Source organism: Acinonyx jubatus, chromosome E4 (genome assembly GCF_027475565.1).
Source record: "Acinonyx jubatus isolate Ajub_Pintada_27869175 chromosome E4, VMU_Ajub_asm_v1.0, whole genome shotgun sequence".
In the NCBI taxonomy this organism is placed as follows: Eukaryota; Metazoa; Chordata; class Mammalia; order Carnivora; family Felidae; genus Acinonyx; species Acinonyx jubatus.
The window spans coordinates 10,065,849-10,081,211 of NC_069395.1; the positions used below are offsets into that span (position 1 = coordinate 10,065,849).

Below are 15,363 nucleotides of genomic sequence, written 5' to 3' on the forward strand. Positions count from 1 at the left end.
CCCGGGTGGCTGAGTCGGTTAAGCGTCCAACTTTGGCTCAGGTCATGATCTCATGGTTCATGGGTTTGAGTCCCACATCGGGCTCTGTGCTGACAGCTCAGAGCCTGGAGCCTGCTTTGGATTCTGTGTCTCCCTCTCTCTCTGCCCCTCCCCCACTCATGCTCTGTCTCTCTCTCTGTCTCACAAACAAACATTAAAAGAAAAAAAGATTTCTTTTATTGTGTCCAAATAAGTACTGTACCTTACCACTGCAGTACTAAAGAATGTGCGTGTTTTCAAGTTGGAAATGATGACAAAAAGGGGTCATCCCCACTCTCCGCCAGGCTGTTTGTAAAGCTCTTGGTGATCTGTGTGTCATCGTCTTGTAAGATCACATGGAAACTGCTTTTCTCCCAGCTGGTTTTCAATAATTTTTTGTGGGGCTTTTTAGGGCCTCATAAGATCATCGTCAGTTATCCATTCAGCAGATGTTCGTTAAGTCCATTGTGAGCTGGATATCTAAAACTATCCCTCTGATCATAATACCATTTTGAGAAAAGAAGGAGTGGCCCTTGTCATTTTTTTAAAGTGTTTATTTATTTTTGAGAGAGCACTGCAAGTCATGGCAGGGCAGAGAGAGAGAAAGAGAGAGAATCCCAAGAAGGTGCCATGCTGTCAGTGCAGAGCCCAACGTGGGGCTGGAACCCACGCGCCGTGAGATCATGACCTGAGCTGAAGTCAGATACTTAACCGACTGAGCCACCCAGGCTCCCTTCCACAGACTCTTCTTAAGTTCATATTCTGCCAGGACAGGTGCATCTCCATCACTGACCTTCTCTTTTGACATTTTTCTTTTCCAGGAACCACCTTGCCTGGGTCCAAGAAGAGTGGAACTCCAGGAAAACCTGGTGGCCTAGCTTTCACTTCAGCTCCTTTTGGGCAAAAAGCGATTGGAAAGAGGATGTAGCTTTGGCTTGTGAGAAGGCTTTGGTAGCTGGAATACTGTTAGGAAAAGGTATGGGGTTTTGTTCCCTTCTTAGGTAGACGTAGCTTTTGGACGATTTTTAAATGACAAAGTGTGACCATTCATTTGTGTCACAGCTTACTTGGTACAGTGCCCAAGGACATTAGATGCTGGAGAGGATAACTGGTGAATGGAAAAATGAACCTTGAGTTGGGGCCAGGTGATCTGCTTGTAAGGACTGTCCGTGGACTGGAAACTGATGTCATCTTGTTGATTGCGGTGCTTGCTTTTTATGCTGTAATTTGCGTATCTTTGGGGGCCAGTTAAGATAGAGGATGCAGACTGTTTCCACAACAACCGCATAGAAAGTTTACTGACATTGTCCACTTGACAGTATTAGAAAAAGATTCTTTGCTGACCTTATTGTTTGGTAATAGCTCCGCATTATACTTACTTACCTGTTCCGGTTCGGAGGGAACATTTCTCCCGTAAAAAGAGTATACCTCCTATTAACTTATTTAAAAATCCTCTTAAAGAAAGGGAAATTGGTCTTTTCTTCGTGGAACATGCTGGCTGTTAAAACTCTCAGCGCTCGGTGCCAATGGAGCAGGGAAACTGTAGGTCAGAGAAAGAGTGAGTGTCACCCGTGTCCATGAGTAAGCAGTCTGTTGCTAGAGAGTTCAGGGTATCCTAAAGAGATTCTTCAGCTCGGTTGTGAGATCGTTGGTTTTATTTTGGAATTAGTATTCTCAGTGAGTGTTTCAGATGATTACGAGGGTGAATGAAATGCTGGTTCCTAAGAGGAAAAGGACAAATAAATAGGAAAACAACTGTAAGATTTCTGTCTTAACACACTGATGCCAAGGAACAGAAATGTGATTCAGACTGAGATTTCTACTTCCTTATGAGCATAGAGGCATGTAGTACAGATATCTAAAGGTGTCTGTGTTTGAGCCGAGTCTGGACTGATTTTCCAGTCTGTCACCTTTTCCTGTCACTTAGATCAAACAGTTAACCTTTGGGACCCTCTCTCTGAGTGGGCTTCCTAACACCTGTCCATGCTGCCTACGGGATTGTTGTAAGCATCAAGTGAGCGTCACATCAAAGTGCTTTATAAATTCAAAAGTGCTCTGTGACTATCAGGCATAATCATGCCTGAAAATGGGTATATTTCTTTTTTCCGGTGTTAGTGTGGGGGTTGAGTCAGTCTGTTCAGGAGTTGAGCTGGGTTTTGTCCGTGCTCTGGTTACCCCCATTCTATCACAGGATTCAAATTCTGGTCACGATCTGCCTTTACTTCATGCTGTGAGCAGGGTCCGGTAGCTGCCCTTTCTCCCATGCTCTGGTAAGGCAAGCCAGGCCCTTTGTCCTTGTGACTATATGTCTTCTGGTGGAGGAAGGAGTTTGTGGGTTATTTGGCTTTTTCTCTGTGTTAGGGTGAGATCAGAGTTCTTTCTATCTTTCTATATTCTAGATGGGAGCAGAAATCTGTGTACAAAGTATTTTGTTTTTGCTAAAGTGGTAGATGTGTTTGGAAATACAGATTATTACATTAACATCACAGCACTGCTTTCTAGCTAATAAAATGTTAGTAATTCTGGCATACTATTCCAGGGATAATGGTTACTGTAGGTACAGTATATATCCTAGCAATTTCCCAGAGAAGATGAATGTATGGTGAGACTATAATGAAATTAGTTCTTATGTGATTTATGGTCTCACTCATCAAATATAAAAAAAATTCTCTTCTTTAAGGTTTATTTATTTTGAGAGAGAGAAAGGGAGTCGGGGAGGGGCAGAGAGAGAGGAGAGAGAGAATACCAAGCAGGCTCTGCACTGTCAATGTGTAGCCTGACACGGGTCTTGAACTCACGAACTGTGAGGTCATGACCTCAGCCGAGATCAAGAGTCAGACGCTTAACCAACTGCGCCACCCAGGTGCCCCTAAAAAATCTCTTAAAATATCCAGTTTACATTTTTATTTTTTTGAAGAGAAAGCGTGAGTCGAGGAGAGGGGCTGAGGGAGAGAGGGAGAGAGAGAGAAAAAGAGGGAGAGCGAGCGAGAAGGAAAGAAAGAAAGAGAGAAAGAGAGAGGAGAGAGAGAGAGAAAGAGAGAGAGAAAGAAAGAGAGAAAGAGAGAGAGAGAGAGAGAGAGAAAGAGAGAGAGAGAAAGAGAGAGAGAGAGAAAGAGAGAGAGAGAGAAGGAAAGAAAGAAAGAAAGAAAGAAAGAAAGAAAGAAAGATTTAGACATTCATCCAGACGCACCCAGTCTAGTTTTTTTTAATAGAAATTTGATTCATGTTTGAAATACTTGACCAGTGAACCGATGGCATTGTCAGACTGTGAAAAGACCTTTGTCAGAGCTGCCCCATCACCATCCAGCTGCTCTCTGGATGGCTAGAACGGCTGGCTAAGTTCTCATCTCCTCTGACCTGTGAGGAGTTTATTTTAATCCTTCACATCAAGGTTTTCTTACAGAGAACCTTTGTTTTGTTACAGATGCCTCTTCCACTGTTTTACAAGCTGACGTTGAAAGAGAATTTGTAGTAATTTGCTTTTGGCGAAGTCTCATTTAATATGTGAATATATGTATAATATGCATATCACCTTAACTGGGGCTTGGGAGGCAGGGTGGAACCAGCTAAAGTATGTGCTTTAATTAGCAACCAATCAGAAACGTTTTCATATGTAGAAAGTGTGCGTTTCACTGGTCATAGCTCTTAGAATGTGCTCAGGATACCTTGGTATAGATAATACAAAGCCATCTTATTTTCATAATTGTTAGTATGCCAGAGTTGAAGCAAAATTTTCAAAATGTGGAAATATACTTGAAGAATTGGATAAGTATTAAAACTCTGTTGATTTTGCTTCGTTTGTTTTTTTTTGTTGTAGGTTGTAGATACTTCCGGTATATTTGCAAACAAGATCATCAAGTCTTAAGGAAAAAAATAAGGCGGATAAGGAAATCTGTGAAAAAACACAGTATTGTAAACCCAGGACTCTGATACTGAATATTAGTTATTTAAGATGAGTAGCTACAGAATAGTAGCTCGGTAGGTGTTAATGTATTTAATTGGCATATGTATGATGTAGTTTATATTTTTATATTTTTCTATATTTTCTGTATTTCTGTATTTTCTTTTATTGTAATTATAGCTAAAAAAGAAACAGCCTCGCTGCTTTTGTTCTTTGTAAATAGCATATTTTTCTTTTTTGTACCATTAAATATAATATTTATTAAGAAATAAACCTTCAAATAAGAAATATATTTGTTTAATTAGAGAATACAGGTCTATGGCAGTTATTGCTGTCTGCAGATAATTTCCTTCTGACTGTTGTATAATAAAACATAACTTGCAGTGTTGTTAAGTGGATTTCTATTCTTGGAGTTTCTAAACGATCCACATTAGGTTTACCATCATAAGGAATATATTGGTCATGAGTTCTCTTGAGGAATTTTGGAAACAGAGAAGGATTTAGGAAAGGAATTCTCTTTGTTTTGGGGGTATTAAGACATGGGGGCTTGGGGCTAAGTGACCTTCTGACAAGAGAGCTACCTTTGACTCTAGAAGACTGATTTGGGTCAGAGCGGGTAGAGGGTTGGCCTGACTTCAAAGGGCTCTAGTCTGTTGTTGTTTTGCCAAGCACAGTAATCTGAGACATGCTTTGGAACTCCTGTGTCCCTGACCTTTCTCTTGGAAACGGGGATGTGGCAGTAGGCAGCTGGACAGTGGAGAAGAATCTGCCAGTGAGATGGTATCCCAGGGTCACACAGCCCAACAGGAAAGCTTGGCTCAGAAGCCAAGAACAGCGTTCCTGGAACAGGAGCTGGCGCTTTATGTAATATGTTGTGGTAACTGGTAGAGTGAGTGCTTCTTCGAAACTGTCTCAGCTCTTACACATTTACGGTTCAGATAACTTGTATTTGAGTTCCTTGAAGGCTCACTAACTTTATTTTTTTTTTATTTTAATATTTTATTTTTTTTTATTTTTTAGGTGAAGCTATTTTTTTTTTTAATATATGAAATTTATTGTCAAATTGGTTTCCATACAACACCTAGTGCTCATCCCAAAGGTGTCCTCCTCAATACCCATCACCCACCCTCTCCTCCCTCCCACCCCCCATCAACCCTCAGTTTGTTCTCAGTTTTTAACAGTCTCTTATGCTTTGGCTCTCTCCCACTCTAACCTCTTTTTTTTTTTTTTTTTTTTCTTTTTTCCTCCCCCTCCCCCATGGGTTCCTGTTAAGTTTCTCAGGATCCACATAAGAGTGAAACCATATGGTATCTGTCTTTCTCTGTATGGCTTATTTCACTTAGCATCACACTCTCCAGTTCCATCCACGTTGCTACAAAAGGCCATATTTCATTTTTTCTCATTGCCACGTAGTATTCCATTGTGTATATAAACCACAATTTCTTTATCCATTCATCAGTTGATGGACATTTAGGCTCTTTCCATAATTTGGCTATTGTTGAGAGTGCTGCTATGAACATTGGGGTACAAGTGCCCCTATGCATCAGTACTCCTGTATCCCTTGGATAAATTCCTAGCAGTGCTATTGCTGGGTCATAGGGTAGGTCTATTTTTAATTTTCTGAGGAACCTCCACACTGCTTTCCAGAGCGGCTGCACCAATGTGCATTCCCACAAACAGTGCAAGAGGGTTCCCGTTTCTCCACATCCTCTCCAGCATCTATAGTCTCCTGATTTGTTCATTTTGGCCATTCTGACTGGCGTGAGGTGAAGGGCTCACTAACTTTAGAACAAGCCCAGTATTTAGATGGCAAACCTCACATTTTCCCCACTGGCTTTAAACCATCTGCAAGGGTCTCCTGGGTAGCTCAGTCAGTTAAGTGTGTGACTTCAGCTCAGGTCATGATCTCATGGTTCATGAGTTCAAGCCCCACATCAGGCTCTGTGCTGACAGCCTGGAGCCTGCATCAGATTCTGTGTCTCGCTCTCTCTGCTCCTCCCCCACTTGTGTGTCCACATTCTTTCTCTCTCTCTCTCTCTCTCTCTCACAAAAACAAACATTAAAAAAAAAATTAAAAAGAAAATTTAAACCATCTGCAAGAAAATAGCACAAATTATCCCTTGTCAGTAACTTGGTTCAATATTTTATACTTAGTAAGATGACTCAATAAATATTCATCCTTATAATATACATGTGAAACACGTAGGTGCCCCACAGACCAACATAAACCAAGTTCAAGCAACCACATGTGTAGGACCAGCTTTACTACTGGGGGCTGGCGAGTGGGTTGGAGACCCACCCTTCTGTGGAAGGTCAGCCCTACAGGAACGAAATGCCCGGATGACTCGGGCAAGGTCTCAAAGCTCAGGCCGAGATTGTCAGGGCATCTCCTCTCTGAAACTTTAGTCAAAAGCTGTTAAGTAGGATTTACAGGTTCTCATGATCTCTGGCAAATGGAGGTGGGAATGCAAGAGAAACGAGTAGACTTGGTTCTTGGTTTCCACACAGAGCTTAACTTGCTAGGGTTTTCATGCCCGATGATCATATTGCACGATGCAGTAAGAGCGGTGTGAATCTACTGTGATTTTTAGGTCCACTATAGTCAGTTTCATGAATAATAATGGCTAAAATTTATCAAGCACTTTGGGCTTTACATGATGTCTTTCTGTCCCCACAATCTTACGAGTTATTCCTGTTTTACCCAGGAAGGAAGGGGGGTCTCAGAGGTTAAGTGACTTGCACAAAGTCACAGCTCATAGATGGTGGCACCAGGACCCTAACCTGGCCACTGCGGTTCCAGAGAGCACGTGCTCTATCTGTACTGCGTGTACTGCCTCCCAGTTCCGTCAGTGTTTGTGACCCGCAGAGCCCTGAGCTAGGCAGCAAGGAAAAGAGTAGAGGGGATTCGCAACCCAGAGCCTAGCAGCTCCAGCAAAGCCCATCCTCTGCCGGGCTTGGTAGGTCAGTCTCCCCTCTGTGTCCTCACTGGTCCCTCACAGCCTCTTCTCAAATCATTACATTGTTATGTTATCTTTGTACATTTTTTTTATTAACATTTAGTTAACTTTTGAGAGAGAGAGAGAGCGCGAACAGGGGAGAGGCCGGGTGGGGTGGTGGACACAGAATCCGAAGCAGGCTCCAGGCTCTGAGCTGTCAGCACAGAGCCCGACATGGGGCTTGAACTCACGAACTGTGAGATCATCACCTGAGCCAAAGTTGGACGTTTAACCGACTGAGCCACCCAGGCGTCCCTGTCCTTCTTAATAGTACATTATCTGAACTTAATAATCTTTTATCGGCAACCCTCAACAGAATTTCTAACGCATTAAATATTGAATAGAAGGGGCACCTGGATGGCTCGGTCAGTTGAACGTTCGATTCTTGATTCCAGCTCAGGTCGTGATCTCACGGTTTGTGACTTTGAGCCCCTCATAGGGCTCTGTGCTGCCAGTGCAGAGCCTGCTTGGGATGGTCTCTCTTTCTGTTTCCACCCCTCCCTACCCTCGAAAATAAATATAAATAAACGTTAAAGAAATAAATGTTGAGTAGAACTGAATGGAAATTCATGAAAGCTATTGACTTAGTGTGCCTGTTGTGTGGGAAATAGTATCTTGGGGCTCCTGTGCCCAGGGTAGGGGCCTCGGGAGACTTAGTTTTGACTTCTGGGTTTATCATTAGGTAGTTCTGTGACTTCTTGGACAAATTACTGAGCTTTCATAGTTTCTTTACCTGTAGTTGAGAGATAGTAGGATTTCTCTCAGTGGATTGCTATGAAGAATGAAAAATATAACCAATGCCTAGGATAATAATGAATACTTAACAAATCTATTATTTGTATTTTTTTTAATTTATTTTTGGTTTTTGAGAGACAGAGTACAAGCAGGGGAGGGGCAGAGAGAGAAGGAGACATGGAATCTGAAGCAGGCTCCAGGCTCCGAGCTGTCAGCACAGAGCCCGACGCGGGGCTCGAACTCACAAACCGTGAGATCATGACCTGAGCTGAAGTCGGAAGCTCAACCGACAGCCACCCAGGCGCCCCAATACTTAACAAATCTTAAGTGAACACCCATCATGACGATTTTAGACAGCAGATAACAGGAACTAAATAAAGATAATTTAAAGTCTTGTTTTCTCTTAAAAGCCTCTGAAATACAGAAATTGTGCAATAGTTGAGTTCATGCTTTCTGCTAAAATACACCCATCTTTCAGTCTATGGACAGTGCAGCCATCAACCACGGACTCAAGGGCTTCACACACTTTTGAGGATACGCAGTCCACCGCACAGTTCCCTCCTTGCTCAGCTGCCCCCAGCTCTGATCTCCGGCTCACTGGCTTAGCGGGACTGCCGTGCTTTGCTTGGGACTCCGGCCCAGTGCTCTGTTCAGGAGAGGTTGTTCCAAGGTGGAGAAGTCAGACTGTGTAGAACTTAGTTTATGAGTTCCACTTCTTCGGTAATCCCGGTCTTGTGCTGTCTGTTGTCCACTGCCTGAGAAACAGTTCCTCATATAGTTGATCTAGAGTAGATGACAGGCAAAATAACTAAACTAAAATTAGGACCTTTTGCCTGTCAAATGATACCTTTAAGAAAATTAAATGTAGTCTGTTAGATTTGTGGGGTATCTGGGTGGCTCAGTTGGTAGAGCGTGTGACTCTTGATCTCAGGATTGTGAGTTCAAGTTCTACACTGGGTGCAGAGATTACTGAAAAATAAAATGTTAAAGGGGTACCTGTGTGGCCCAGTTGCTTGGGTGTTCTCAAGATTGAGCCGTGCACTGGGCTCTGTGTTGACAGCATGGAGCCTGCTTGGGATTCTCTCTCTTCTTCTCTCTCTGCCCCTCTCCACTCTTGCTCGTGCTGTCTCTCTCTCTCTCTCTCTCAAAATAAATAAACATAAAAAATTATTTAAAAAATAATGAAAAAATAATAAATAAAATCTTAAAAAAACAAGAAGGTATTTGCAACACATAAACTGACAGGATTAAAATAAATTCAGATCAATAAGAACAGGAGAAAGAGCCCAATAGAAAAAAATGGACAAAACACATGAACAAGTATTTCACAGAAGGTAAACATGGACCACAAACACCTAAGTCCGAGAAATGCAAATCAAGAGCATAGTGGAATTCCAGTTCAGACCCACTCAATTAGCAAAAATTAAGATGATGGGGAATAAAATACAAGAAATAGGTTGGATTTTTTTGGTACCATTTACCAATACTATTCTTGAGTGTTTACTCAAGAAATGCTTGTACGTGTGCACCAACAGACTGGGAATACTAGAAAAAACCCACAAATGCTTAGTGGCATGAGAGCGGATAAATTGTGATAGTCGCACAAGGAAAAATGAATAAACTGTAGATTTATACACCAATGTAGAGGGAACCCCGTAACATAGTGAAAGAAACGTGTCCCTGTGTACGACTTCATGACTACATAGAGTTCAAACTCTAAAGTGCAACTAAACTAAAATGCTTATAAATATATATAGCTTGTGATGAAGCTACATATATAAAAAAAAAAACCAAAAAACAAAAAACAAGAGAATGATAAACAAAACTCCCATGCAGAGTGGTTACCTCTGAATGGGAGGGCAGAGGGAAAGGATGGAGGAACAGCTCATCGTTAAGGGACATAAATTATTGTTAATGGTCTAGTTTTTTAATTAAGTGGCAGGCTCTCCGTGGACTAATACTGACAGTGCATGATGAGCCACAGGTTGTGGTTTATCCCATTTTGTGCACTTGGGGCTACTGTAAAAAATGAAAAGGACCCTACAGTATCTGATTCCATTTATACGAAATGTCCAGAGTAAGCAAGTCTACAGAAATGGAGAAAGTAGACTAGAGATTGCCTAGGGCGAGGAGAGGGGGGTGGATGAGAAGATGAGGCGGAAGTGATAGCCGGAGGGGTGGGTACAGGGTTCCTTTGGGATCATGGTTGCAGAATTCACTCTGCGAGTATACTAAAAAGCATTTAATCATGCACTTTGAACGAGTGAATTGTATGGCATGTGAATTTTATCAGTGACACTATTACCAAAAAGAAACAAAACCAAAAAATCAACTAGCTTTATGGAGTCAGAAAGTCTGGATTCAACCAAGCACCTCACCTAACTGAGCCTCAGGTTTATTCTGTAAAACAGGGTGATCTGAGAAAGGCAGAAAGTGCTTAGCATGAGTCTTGGTGCACTGGTTTTCTCAATAAGTGGTAACATTTATTATTATGAACAACAACAACAACAAAGGAAATTAAACCAAAAAAACGAACACAAAACCAGTCCAACCATTCTTTAATGAAGGGGTAAGTGTAGCCTTTTGGGGTCTAGTTATTTATCCATATTTATAGCACAAGGGCTTTATCTGCTGGATTGCATTAGAGTATTTATATTTTAGGGGCACCTGGGTGGCTCAGTTGGTTCAGTGTCCAACTCTTGATTTCGGCTCAGGTCATAGGATCAAGCCCTGCATCAGGTTCCAAGCTGAGCATGGAGACTGCTTAAGATTCTCTCTCTTCCTCTACCCCTCTCACCCACATACACTCTCTCTAAAGAATACATAAAATAAAAATATAAAGAGGAATATATTTTAAATTTTGTTTCTTTTAATGTTTATTCATTTTTGAGAGACAGAGAGAGACAGAGCATGAGCAGGGAAGGGGCAGAGAGTGAGGGACACACAGAATCTGAAGCAGGCTCCAGGCTCCGAGCTGTCAGCACAGAGCCCGACACGGGGCTCGAACCCCCAGACCGCGGGATCATGACCTGAGCTGAAGTCGGCCACTTAACCGACTGAGCCACCCAGGCGCCCCTAGAGGCAGATCTTGAATTTGTTTCCGCCTTGTCAGCCCCACGATGAGAGACACCACTGTCCGTTGTTTATTTATTACCTCCTATTATGCCTATACCAAGAATTCACACATTCTTATTGATGTGCCTGGATCTTCATTCAGTCAATATACTCCTTAACTGGCAGGCTGCGTCTGACACAGATTTTTCTAAGTGAAGAAAACAAGTTAAAGTGATTGCTATACTTTTCATGTTTTGATACATCATCATAAAGGAATGAACAAGATCTGGGCTGTAATTCAGAACACCTAAATTTTACTGCCATCCATTCACCCAAAGCAGGACGGACCCTAAGTATTTCATGGAACCTCTCTGAGACTTAATTCACTTGTCTATACGTTCGTGATAGAGTATCTCCCCTGCTTACCTCAGAATTTTTGTGACGATCAGATGAGATGAAGTGGGAGACAATACTTTGTGAACTGTAATGCATAATACAAATGAAGAGTTATTAATACTTTCCTTAATCTCAAACACACCTGTTCGTTTTCATACAGTGAGAAGGCAATTAGGCTGTGGCTGTGAAGACAGATAAACTTCGAGAGAAAACAAAGTTACATGAGAAGGTACTGGCTAGAACATCTATTTTTTTTTTAAGTTTATTTATTTTAGAGAGAGCGGGGACAAGCGGGAGAGGGGTAGAGAGAGAGAGGGAGAGAGAGAATCCCAAGCAGGCTCTGTGCCATCAGTGCAGAGCCTGATGCAGGGCTCAAACTCACAAAGAGATCATGACCTGAGCCGAAATTCAAGAGTCAGACGCTTAACCGACCAAGCCACCCAGGTGCCCCTAGAGTGCCCCTAGAGTGCCCCTAGAGCATTTCCTTTTCTATTTTTTTCTTTTCTGTTCCATGACATGATGCTAGAATGAACACCAGACCTGAACCTCTCAATATGGCTTTTTTAAATGCAACTCTTGATCTCAGGGTCATGAGTTTGAGCCTCACATTGGGTGTAGAGATTACTAAAAAAATAAACTTAAAAAAAAGAAAGTCACTTTCTATATGAAAGTGTGTGTGTGTGTGTGTGTGTGTGTGTGTGTGTGGCTGTTCTTGGTTGAATCGTGTATCCCCAAAAGGATATGGTCAAGTCCTAACACCCAATCCTTCAGAATGTGACCTTGTTTGGAGATCGGGTCTTTACAGAGATAATCAAGTTAAAATAAGGTCGTTGGGGTGGGTCTAATCCAAAATGACTGGTTTCCTCATAAAAAGGGGAACATTTGGACACAGACATGCACCCAGAGAATGCCATGTGAACACAAAGACAGAAATTGGGGTGATGTGTCCTCGAGCCAAGGGTACAAGATTGCCTGTAAACAAATTCTTCACAGCCCAGAGAAAAACCAGCCCTGCTGACAGCTTGACCTCATCTTCCAGCATTCAGAAGTGTGAGACAATACATTTCTGTGGTTCAGGCTGCCCAGTTTGTGATACTTTGTTACAGCAACCCTAGCTGACCGCATAACAATATTTTTAAAAATGTTCTGTTTGCCTCCAAGGTTGGAGCTAAAGTGATTTTGCTACACAATCTGGTCCCAGCTTGCAGTTCTAGATTTTTTTCTCCTAAGCTCACCTAACAGTCAAAACTTGGTTTTCTGTTCTTCTCCACCTGGACTTCATCTGAATACTCTGTTCCATCTTCATTAGGATTTTCTTAGCCACTCCAGTCTGATGCCCCCTCTCCTTCCTTGGGATTCCTACGGGCAGTTTGTTCCTTCCTTATTGTTGTCTGAATATCATCTGCCTACGATTATTTGGACTCTTATTTTAGCCTTTCTTCTCAGAGCATAAACTCCTTGAAAAAGTTCATTTCGTGCATCCATTTTCTGTTAAATGTTTCTCTTTCAGTATCATGCTTTGTGCATGATGGTAAATATCTATAGTAAAATTAGTAACTGTATAGTTATATAACCACCTGTATTATGTTATTATGTCTAAAATATTATGTAGTCCCATCTGAAATGTTGCATCTTTTAATAATCAGAAATTTGTGCTGTCACTGTGTCTGATGGGACCTGCTAGCCAATCTCTCCCTGTCAGTTTTGAAATCCATCTTTGCCCAAAACAGTAAGATCTGATTTGGATTTACATGTCCTGGGTAGATAGGAATTATTATGTCCAAGGTTTTTTGTTTTCTTGTGTTTTTTTTTTTAATATTTTTTTTTAACTTTTATTTTTGAGACAGAGAGAGACAGAGCATGAACAGGGGAGGGGCAGAGAGAGGGAGACACAGATTCTGAAGCAGGCTCCAGGCTCTGAGCCATCAGCCCAGAGCCCGACACGGGGCCCGAAACTCACGGACTGCGAGATCATGACCTGAGCTGAAGTTGGACGCTTAACTGACTGAGCCACCCAGGCGCCTCTGTTTTCTTGTTTTTTTTAAAATATAAGTTTGTTTATTTTGAGAGAGCGTGAGCAAGTGGGGGAGGGGCAGAGAGAGGGACAGAGAGAATCCCAACCAGGTTCTATGCTGTCAGCACAGAGTGTCATGCGGGGCTCGAACTCACGAACTATGAGGTCATGACCTGAGGTGAAGTCAGATGCTTAACTGACTGAGCCACCTAAGCACCTTGTTTTTGTGTTTTCTGGTTTTGTTTTTTTTTTTTTTTAATACTGTGCTATAATTCTGTAAACACAGCCATTAAGCATTATTTTCCAGGGCGCCTGGGTGGCTCAGTGATTAAGTGTCCAACTCTTGATTTCAACTCAGGTCATGACCTCACAGTTCGTGAGTTCCTCCTCGGAGCCGGGCTCTGTGCTGACAGTACAGAGCCTGCTTGGGATTCTCTGTCTCCTCTCTCTCGGCCTCCCCCACTCATGATCTCTTTCTCTCTCTCAAACATTTTTTTTAAAAAAGAATTATTCTCCAAGAAGGAGGCATTCCTTTTAAACTGAGTATTTTTTTTTTTTTTTTTTTTTTTTGTGGCAAAGGGAAAACTGAGACATAAATGTCAATAAAAGATCCAGAAGTACTCTCAGGTCCCACGTGGAAAGAGAGAATGTACTCATTCCTACTCCTCGTGGGGTCAGACTGTTACCTCCCATTTCTGAGAAGCCATGGTGTGTGAATCCACTGGCTGAAATCGGTCCATGTGTTTTTTACTCCTCCCACCCAAGGCTTCCAGAAGGGTGACATTATCTAACCTCTCAGCAAACAACCCCATGGAAACAGTACAGTCATCAATGAATCATGGATGCTGTATTATGTTGTTTTTTTTTTTAATTTTTTTTAACGTTTTATTTATTTTTGAGACAGAGACAGAGCATGAACGGGGGAGGGGCAGAGAGAGAGGGAGACACAGAATTGGAAGCAGGCTCCAGGCTCTAAGCCATCAGCCCAGAGCCCGACGCGGGGCTCAAACTCACAGACCGTGAGATCGTGACCTGAGCTGAAGTCGGCCGCTTAACCGACTGAGCCACCCAGGTGCCCCTGTATTGTGTTTTAAAAAGCAGCATTCATCTAGGGATGCTCTTGAACAGTACAGACAGGAAAGCAGGGGTGTGTTGTTGATGATTCTTAACCACTCCCTCCTGAATTGTCCCTTACTTGTAGAGATGTCGTGTGTTTGTATTTTATTTTTATGTATTTTATTTATTATTATTTTTTTTAATGTTTATTTATTTTTGAGAGAGAGAGACAGAGCATGAGCAGGGGTGGGGCAGAGAGAGAGGGAGACACAGAATCCGAAGCAGGCTCCAGGCTCCGAGCTGTCAGCACAAAGCCCGACGCGGGGCTCGAGCTCACGAACCTCAAGATCATGTCCCGAGCCGAAGTTGGATGCTTAACCAACTGAGCCACCCAGGTGCCCCGAGATGTAGTGTGTTTGTATTTTAAATGCCATTTTGGGCCTTCACAATCCACAGCATTGTGAACACACACCCGTTAGACTGAGGCTCATCCCCTCTTGACATCCTGGAAAGGCTGTTTGGAGTGGTGAGTGGGATCCCTCCTTAGAAGTGGATCCAGGCCAAGAAAAGTCTTTGATTTCATCTGTATTTCAAAGCGCAGTTTTTTGCCAGTGAGGAAATTTCAGGATAGCGGAGAATTGTGGAAAGTACCAGAAGGAAAGTGAACTCAGAACCTAATGCCTCTGCAGGCTTGTGCCCCGGTTCATGCCTCTGTCTGGGTTTGGGGTCGTGTGAATTTGGGACTCCATGTCCTTCGGTCATTTAAGAAATATTTATCAAAGGCCTGTCATGTGCCAAGAACGTGTATAAAGCACAACACATTCTTAAATGCTAATGTTGAAACATAAACTAAGTGGGGAAGTGTGCCCTGAGAGCAGGTATGGACTTGGCAAAAATAAAGACCCCCGGTGTTGTGTGCCTCCCGAGGACACTGTCCCAACAGCCCTTGCCGACTCCTTGTTTGTACCAGGCCACACTCCCCGCTTCCGTCACTGTCTCCTTTCTTCTTACTCGTTGCTGTGGATCCAAGATTCATGGAATGTCCTCTCTTCCAGCCACGGCAAATATAGAGCTGTCCGGATCACAGGAACCATAAGCTCCCCCTGCCTCCCCCTACCGACCCCCCTATCCTCCCAGATCCACACCCGAGGTCCAGTGGGTGCCATCCAGCACTACAGGACCACTCTCGCATC

At 42.7% G+C, this 15,363-nt stretch overlaps 1 protein-coding gene across 7 annotated transcripts in view; it reads left to right on the forward strand.

The window, feature by feature from the left end:
- TAF1A (TATA-box binding protein associated factor, RNA polymerase I subunit A) overlaps positions 1–11,329 on the forward strand; it is a 37,831-nt gene extending 26,502 nt beyond the window's left edge. For 5 of the 7 annotated variants that reach the window (XM_015061648.3, XM_027075012.2, XM_027075011.2 and 2 more), the window contains 2 exons: positions 840–994; positions 3,836–4,307. In XM_015061648.3, coding sequence (XP_014917134.3) covers positions 840–994; positions 3,836–3,948 — 268 coding nt within the window. In that variant the 3' untranslated portion in view covers positions 3,949–4,307. Of the gene's footprint in view, positions 1–839; positions 995–1,080; positions 2,951–3,835; positions 4,308–11,260 lie in introns of those variants that run through there. The other 2 variants (XM_027075009.2, XM_027075010.2) reach the window with 2 other exon arrangements.
- The last annotated feature ends 4,034 nt before the right edge of the window (positions 11,330–15,363 follow it).